The sequence below is a fragment of the Oncorhynchus tshawytscha genome, unplaced genomic scaffold (genome assembly GCF_018296145.1).
Source record: "Oncorhynchus tshawytscha isolate Ot180627B unplaced genomic scaffold, Otsh_v2.0 Un_contig_7283_pilon_pilon, whole genome shotgun sequence".
In the NCBI taxonomy this organism is placed as follows: Eukaryota; Metazoa; Chordata; class Actinopteri; order Salmoniformes; family Salmonidae; genus Oncorhynchus; species Oncorhynchus tshawytscha.
The window spans coordinates 249,083-256,685 of record NW_024609685.1 but is presented as its reverse complement, the minus strand read 5'-3'; the positions used below and the strand labels follow the sequence as shown (position 1 = coordinate 256,685).

The following is a 7,603-nucleotide window of genomic DNA, read 5'->3' as shown; positions in this document are numbered from 1 at the left end:
AAGGATAGGTGAAAATAATATGGCTATTAGTGGTGGGTTTGGAACTAAAGACCATAGTCGAATTCATTGTGATTGGAGTGAAGAATAGTCAATAATACTATCTGGTACAGAAGGCTAGTCAGTGTATTTCCAATGCTCTGCGTCTTTCACTATAAGGGAAGCAGTGCTGCGCCCTAGTGGTATGTAGAAGTGCACGGTGTCCATTTCGGCCAGGCTGGGAATAGGATGACGAAACTATTTATTTTATGAGATGTTGCTGTGAGTGATTGTTTTATCATCGATATTGTTTACCTCTTTGAATGCAGCTTACTCGCAAAATATTTGCAATTATTATCACAGTAATTATGTTATTCCAGAAATCGTATATTTTCTTCACGGAAATGGAAACATCCTTCCGGATGTGACGTCGGCGTTAAACATGGCTGATGTGGGGAACACAAACAGACAAGTCGATAAGAAAAACATGTCTTTTAATATTAGAGAGAAGCTAGATATCGGCGAAAATATGCCAAAATTACGTCATCAAGACACTTCGGAAAGTGGAAAGGGCACTGTCGAAACACGTACAACCTCGGAGTACTGTGAAAAGTTGCAGGGGTGGATGTGGCAGTACTACACGGCATATGTGAACTGGCAAAGTTGGCTGGCAGTGTCTGCTTCTCCGTATTTTGCACCGCAACCAATGCAACCACTCACTGCACCCGTCTGGCCAGCGGATTTCCCTAATTTTGATGCCCAGAACTGGTACAATAATCCATTTGGACTCCCCTTATCCACGTATCCAACCGCCATCCCCGCGGCTGGGATTCCGCCTGGGGAAACGGCTGGGAGTGGTGCTGTGTCCACTTCAGTACCAGCGCAACAACAACCACAACAGAACGGCAATGCACAACGGCCAGGTAGCTATCAGAGACACAGGTGTTGTTATTATTGTATTTGTTTAATGTGTCTAATATGATAACGTTGGTTATATAGCTAAATAACTGTTTGAGATAAAAGCAACATGACAACAGGCCTGTTACAGTGATGAATTATGAAAATAGTGCCCTCTGTGGTCTGCTAAAGTAAACACCGTAGGCTCATCTGCTATAGGCCTGGGTTGCTAAAGACCCCCAACCTAGGCATATTAACATTTTTGAAACAAGGAATTTCCTCTTGAAGGACAATAACCGTCGTCAATGAATGTGTTGGCGACATCTGTGGCTCATTTGGTAGAGCACGGTGCTTGCAACACCAGGGTTGTGGGTTTGATCCCCATGGGAGACCAGTACAGAAAATCAATATGAAAATGTATTTACTCACGACTTTAAGATGCTCTGGATAAAAGCATCTGCTAAATCGGTGGTTCCCAAATCTATGGGGAGGCCCATAGATATTGTTGTAATTTTTTTGGTCACTCAAAAATCACATGAATTCACATTAGACATGGTAAAATGTATAGAATTCCAAGAAAATGTCCTTTAAAACTGCAGCATTTTCTTTGCACCACATGACAAAATGTGTGGAATTGCAGGAAATAAGCTTTAAATCTGCAAAATTCTCTCCACCAGCGAGGAGTGTGAACAGTGTGTGTCGTGAACATTGCCTGTGCCCATAGAAATAGACATGGTGCGTGCACGCACAGGGGTGGCCCGGGATGTTCCCCAACGCTGGAAGGGGGGCCCCGAATGGAAAGAGTTTGGTGACCCCTGGCGTCTGCTAAATGACTTAAATGTAAATGTTTTGTGTGTGTTTGCAGGTGGAGAATACAGTATTCCCTCTCCTCTTCAAAGGTTCATGGCTGAAATGGTGGATTTCTTCATTCTGTTCTTCATCAAAGCAACTATTATTCTCAGCATCATGCATCTGAGTGGGATGAAGTGAGTTTAGTTTAATGCAAATGTTTCTGTTCTTCTTTTCCCTATAGTGCATTCCTTTAGACCAGAGCACTATGGGCCCCCCCCTCTATGGGTCCCCCCTCTATGGGGTCCCCCCCCCTCTATGGGGTCTCCCTCTATGGGGTCTCCCTCTATGGGGTCCCCCTCTATGGGGTCCCCCCTCTATGGGGTCCCCCTCTATGGGGTCCCCCTCTATGGGGTCCCCCTCTATGGGCCCCCCTCTATGGGTCCCCCCTCTATGGGCTCCCCTCTATTGGGCCTCCCTCTATGGGTCCCCCTCTATGCCCCCCCCCTCTATTGGGCCCCTGATCAGAAGTAGTATTTTATTTAAACATCCTAGGAATTGATTTGTTTCGCACTCCATGGGTGATGGTAAAGATTAGTCCAATGCATGCATAACTACTGTGAAAATATAGTCATGATTGAAGAATCATGCATAACTACTATATATATTCATGATTGAAGAAACATTTGTAGCATGCATAACTACTGTATATAGTCATGATTGAAGAATCATTTGTAGCATGCATAACTACTGTGTATAGTCATGATTGAAGAATCATTTGTAGCATGCATAACTACTGTATATAGTCATGATTGAAGAATCATTTGTAGCATGCATAACTACTGTATATAGTCATGATTGAAGAATCATTTGTAGCATGCATAACTACTGTATATAGTCATGATTGAAGAATCATTTGTAGCATGCATAACTACTGTATGTATTAATGATTGAAGAATCATTTGTAGCATGCATAACTACTGTATAGAACGTGTTCTCAGTCAACTTACCTGTTAAAATAAAGGATAAATAAATTAAATGTAGTCATGATTGAAGAATCACTTGTATTCTTGTTTCAGGGACATTTCCAAGTTCGCCATGCATTTCATTGTGGAGGAAATAGATGAAGACACGTCCATGGAAGAACTCCAGAAGATGATGCTGGTCGCCCTGGTCTACCGGATATTAGTGTGTTTCTATGAGGTCAGGTGACGAATCAAACTGCTACTGTGAACAGAAATCACACACAATGTTTTGATTTTCTGCTTTAAATGTCTCTGGGCTGTGAAATGACCCTTGACTGTTTTTGTCCTGACGTTGCAGTGGGATGATGTTTCTGTCTTTATCTGGACGTTGCAGAGGGATGATGTTTCTGTCTTTGTCTGAACGTTGCAGTGGGATGATGTTTCTGTCTTTGTTCTGACGTTGCAGTGGGATGATGTTTCTGTCTTTGTCCTGACGTTGCAGTGGGATGATGTTTCTGTCTTTGTCCTGATGTTTCTGTGTTTGTCCGGACGTTGCAGTGGGATGATGTTTCTGTCTTTGTCCGGACGTTGCAGTGGGATGATGTTTCTGTGTTTGTCCTGACGTTGCAGTGGGATGATGTTTCTGTCTTTGTCCTGATGTTTCTGTCTTTGTCCTGATGTTTCTGTCTTTGTCCTGACGTTGCAGTGGGATGATGTTTCTGTCTTTGTCCTGATGTTTCTGTCTTTGTCCTGATGTTTCTGTCTTTGTCCTGACGTTGCAGTGGGATGATGTTTCTGTCTTTGTCCTGATGTTTCTGTCTTTGTCCTGACGTTGCACTGTGATAGTTTTTTAAGTCTTTGATATGGATTTGGTGTATTTTATCATGTTTCTCCTCTCTGTCTGCAAATACAAGTTCCCTCTGTTGATAGTACGGTTTGATTGATTGTCTCCTGTCAGATTGTGTGTATCTGGGGAGCAGGGGGCGCCACTCCAGGGAAGTTTCTCATTGGTCTCAGAGTGATCAGCTGTGATTCCTCCATCCTGGTTCAACCCAACCGGGTCCTCGTGGTGCCTGCCACCAACGTCACTCTCTCTGCGTAAGTAGTGGATCACACCAACACCAACCCTCCATCCACGTGTTGTGAAATAATAAACCAGCTCATTTGGTTATTTGACACTTGATTTTTGAAGTGGTGATGAGGGGAAACATGACAATCTGGCCATTCGATGAAGTCCCTTGATGTTCTGCTCCTCTGTTGTTTCTATCATCTCCGTGACTTTCACACGTATTGTCCCTGTGTCCTTCTTCAGATCGACAGTCCGAGCCATGAACAAAAACTTCTCCATTGCCTTCTTGTTCCCAGCCTTCATCACGGTCTTCTTCTTCCAACACAACAGGACTGTGTATGACATGGTGGCTGGCACTATTGTTGTCAAGCGCACCGGAGCCAGATGACCATTCTGATTGGTTAAGGCCAAGCTAAAGCCTGGCTGGGACCTGGCTACTATTTTATTTAAAGAGGTACATGTTGCTCTCAACCCTGCAGTACAGAGGAGGCTGGTGAGGGGAGGACGTCTCATAATAATGGCTGGAGTGGAGTGAATGGAATGGTATCAAACACATGGAAACCATAAATTCCATTCCATCCATTACAGTGAGTCCGTCCTCCGGTTGAAAGTGACACCACTACTCCAGCACTAAGGCAGCCTAGTGTCACTAGTCTGGGGAGACAACTGAACTGGGAACCACTCTGCAAAAACGATGACGGGAGGCGAAAGCTCTGCATGAGCCTGAAGACAGGAAATACACTATGACATCATCAGTATCTAGGTCCCTCTACACAGCTCTTGTTTGTGACGTCAGAGTTTTTAGAACCATCTCTTGTTTCTCAACTACTGTACTCTGGTTGTTTCTCAGAGGAGGTATACGTTCTACCCTTTTAGATTTGTGCAATGGTAGTATGCAAATTAGCACCCGATCAGTTAGGAAGCACTGAGGAAAAGTTATTACATGTTTTCATTTAATTGCCTTTGCTTTTCAAAATGAATTAAATGAAAATCTAATCTCTAGGATGAGTAAGTGGAAGACTAGAGAATAGTTATTTAGTAGTTTTAGCCTATCAGCATATTGATGCAGTTTTATAATTTGGCTTATTTTAAGATATTGCTTGGTAACAATCCAACACTCCTAGAATTACAACATGCTAATGGTTTGGTTGACATTGCCCTCGTGTCTTACTGCACTATGGGTGAATTATTGTCTCATCATTATCTGGTTACAACTAGACACTTCTTTGGTTGTCATCAGACTATAAAATAGCTTTATTTTGGATCTGTTAACATAACAGAACACCTGGGCTGATTCAGTGTAGGCTTTCACGTGTATTATCTCAATGCTCAAGAGGAGATTTATTTAACCTTTATTTAACTTGGCAAGTCAGTTAAAGAACAAATTCTTATTTACAATGACAGCCTACCCCTAACACGGACGAAGCTAGGCCAATTGCACGCCGCCCTTATGGGATGCCTCTAGCACTGAGATGCAGTGCCTTAGCCCGCTGCGCCACTCAGGAGCCCCATATGGTTGTGTTTCAGTTGATATACTATCTGATCTAACATGGAAAAACACATTTGTTTCTTAGGACTGTATTTATGTTTGGAACTTCAGTCGTAATTGAATCGTCTCTCTACATTATTCCTTAAACTTTGTAACATGAGATACTTTACCAAATACCAGAAAGCTGGAGTGAGTGGCACGTTGTTCTCCATCACAGCATTAAGCACGTTGTTCTCCATCACAGCATTAAGCAATTTTCAACAAGTATTAAGGGGTATATTGATGATTGGTCTAATCTTGTTGTCTAAATGTACCCATGACCACCAAACTTGTCACCATATCCAATTTAGCCACGGAGATTAAAACATTTTGAGTGCTTCAAGCGGACAGTATTATGATTGTGTCTGTCAGTAAATGCTACTACCATATGAGGTGCCAATGGGGTTTCAATTCTGGTCATTTCCCCAAAATTCCCAGGTTTTCCAGTAATCCCATTTTGAAGATTCCTGAATTCTGAAGCAAGAAATCCGGAATCCTTTTGCCAGAATTTCTGGGGAAAATGGTGAATACCTGAGTATAGAGTCCAGATGTAGTATCACTTTTTCAGAATTAGATGTCAACTAACTATGATTCTAATTTCTGTTTGTTGTTTTAAGTCCAAAGTGACAGGCTCACCTGTCTTCCTAACATGTTACCTTTCCTTGGTTGTCATTTTAATATATTTGCCTTGATTATAGAATATAAGTACTACAGTATTGCTATACATTTGTTAAAGTACAGTAACAGTATAAAGAAAATGGCCCTGTATAAAATGTAAGTAATTCAGTTGCTAGGCTACATCTAATACCATGGGATGATAGTGCAGTATTGATGTATTTTATTTGTGATTTTATACATTAATTTATGAAATATGATTGTGTACTAATTATTTTATTTTAGTAAATGAGCTTGGTGTATAAGTTGGAATTGTCAGCACATTTCGGGGTTGAATTTGCACTTTTTATGCATTTTAATTCATATGAATAAAACTTTATTGATCATTATTTTACAGAGAATGAGTTTCAAATTTCATGGACCAGTCATGGCAACTGTTCAGTTTCCTTGGCGTCTGTGTGATGATATCGATATGTGCCAAAGCATTCTGTTATGAAGTGTAATTAACCCAACAATACCATGACATATTGTATTGTGTATGTGTGCTGGCAAATGGAGACCACTGGATCACTCAGGGCGTCCCGAACGGTGCAGCCTATGGGCCCTGGTCACTGAGTGAAGTATCCTGGCTAAATCAATAAATTGATTGACTAGACCCCTTAGCTAGTTCTGCCATGCAACAACACACCAGTGTTGCATTATTCCAGACCAGTCTACAGTGTGTTGGTCTCGACGTTGGATAAGTTTTTACTCGGTCTTGACTCCATGTCAGACACTAGCTTCTGTTCCCATCCAATTTCCGACAGATTTTCATACAAATAGTCTAAAATCCGAATAAAAAAATAATTTGCATTTTCCCATCAGTGGTGTTTCCACCAAACTGACCTTTTTGTATTTTTTGTATTAATTCATTTTTATATTTTATTTTATTTTTTAACGTTTTTAAAAATGTATAATACAACATTATCAACTTTACACCGCTACATCAAACATGTCTAACAAAAAAAAAAAAAAAACTGGTATAAACAAGAAAATACTAAATACATCCAGAAAATAAAATATATAAATAATATTTAAAAAAACAATTCTAGTGCAACTCTAGGCCTTGGACGTGCGCTCTAGTCAACTGTTCGAAGATACTTTGCGGGTAGTCTACATTTATGAAATTATTATGGATAATTTTTATGGATTGAGAATATTTTTAGTTGTCAAACGGCAGTCAAGCATCGATCATCATGTCACCAGAATCAGACCCTCGATATTTATTGGAAAGGTGTAGCCTTCACCACCCTGTTAAATTGGAAAGAACCGGGATGAACACTTTAACGCCGTTTTTTCCCTAATTACTCACAGATCGAAAGCGCTAGAGATAACGTATTTTATGACAAACAATGTATATGTCCTCTACTATTAGCAACTGTAATTTCGTTTCTAGAATAAATGACAAAAAAAAATCTAATAGACCAAGAACGGAATTTCAGCAAAATTACGCAGCCTGGTCTCAGAGCATTTCGTATTATTCTGTACGTTGGCCGACGGGGCGGGAGAAACCCAGCCTTGGGATGAAAGTAACAGCTGGCGAGAAGTGCACAATATCTGTCTTATTTCCATATTTCTGTTTAGTAATGCTTGTTACTTTCAACAAATGTACTATCAGCCATCATTTCATGTTTCTATTGAGTTCAGTAATTCATGCTATAGGTTAAAAATGTATGAAAATGAACCATGCTTCAACATCACAATGTTGCGCAAACACAACAATTT

General features: G+C 40.7%; 1 protein-coding gene across 1 annotated transcript; it reads left to right on the top strand.

Moving 5' to 3' along the window:
• The first annotated feature begins 384 nt into the window (after positions 1-384).
• Positions 385-6,228, top strand: LOC112238413 (protein FAM8A1). Its single transcript, XM_024406994.2, has 5 exons — positions 385-899; positions 1,739-1,859; positions 2,742-2,865; positions 3,586-3,725; positions 3,940-6,228. Exons 1-5 carry the CDS (start codon positions 419-421, stop codon positions 4,082-4,084), a joined length of 1,011 nt encoding a protein of 336 aa, XP_024262762.1. The 5' UTR covers positions 385-418; the 3' UTR covers positions 4,085-6,228.
• The last annotated feature ends 1,375 nt before the right edge of the window (positions 6,229-7,603 follow it).

What these genes read in the sequence shown, in the direction of transcription:
- LOC112238413 (XM_024406994.2), top strand. Translation starts at nt 419, where the DNA reads ATGGCTGATGTGGGGAACACAAACAGACAAGTCGATAAGAAAAACATG. An exon ending in ATGCATCTGAGTGGGATGAA is followed by an intron (nt 1,860 to 2,741) that starts GTGAGTTTAGTT and finishes TTCTTGTTTCAG; the next exon opens with GGACATTTCCAAGTTCGCCA. An exon ending in TATTAGTGTGTTTCTATGAG is followed by an intron (nt 2,866 to 3,585) that starts GTCAGGTGACGA and finishes GTCTCCTGTCAG; the next exon opens with ATTGTGTGTATCTGGGGAGC.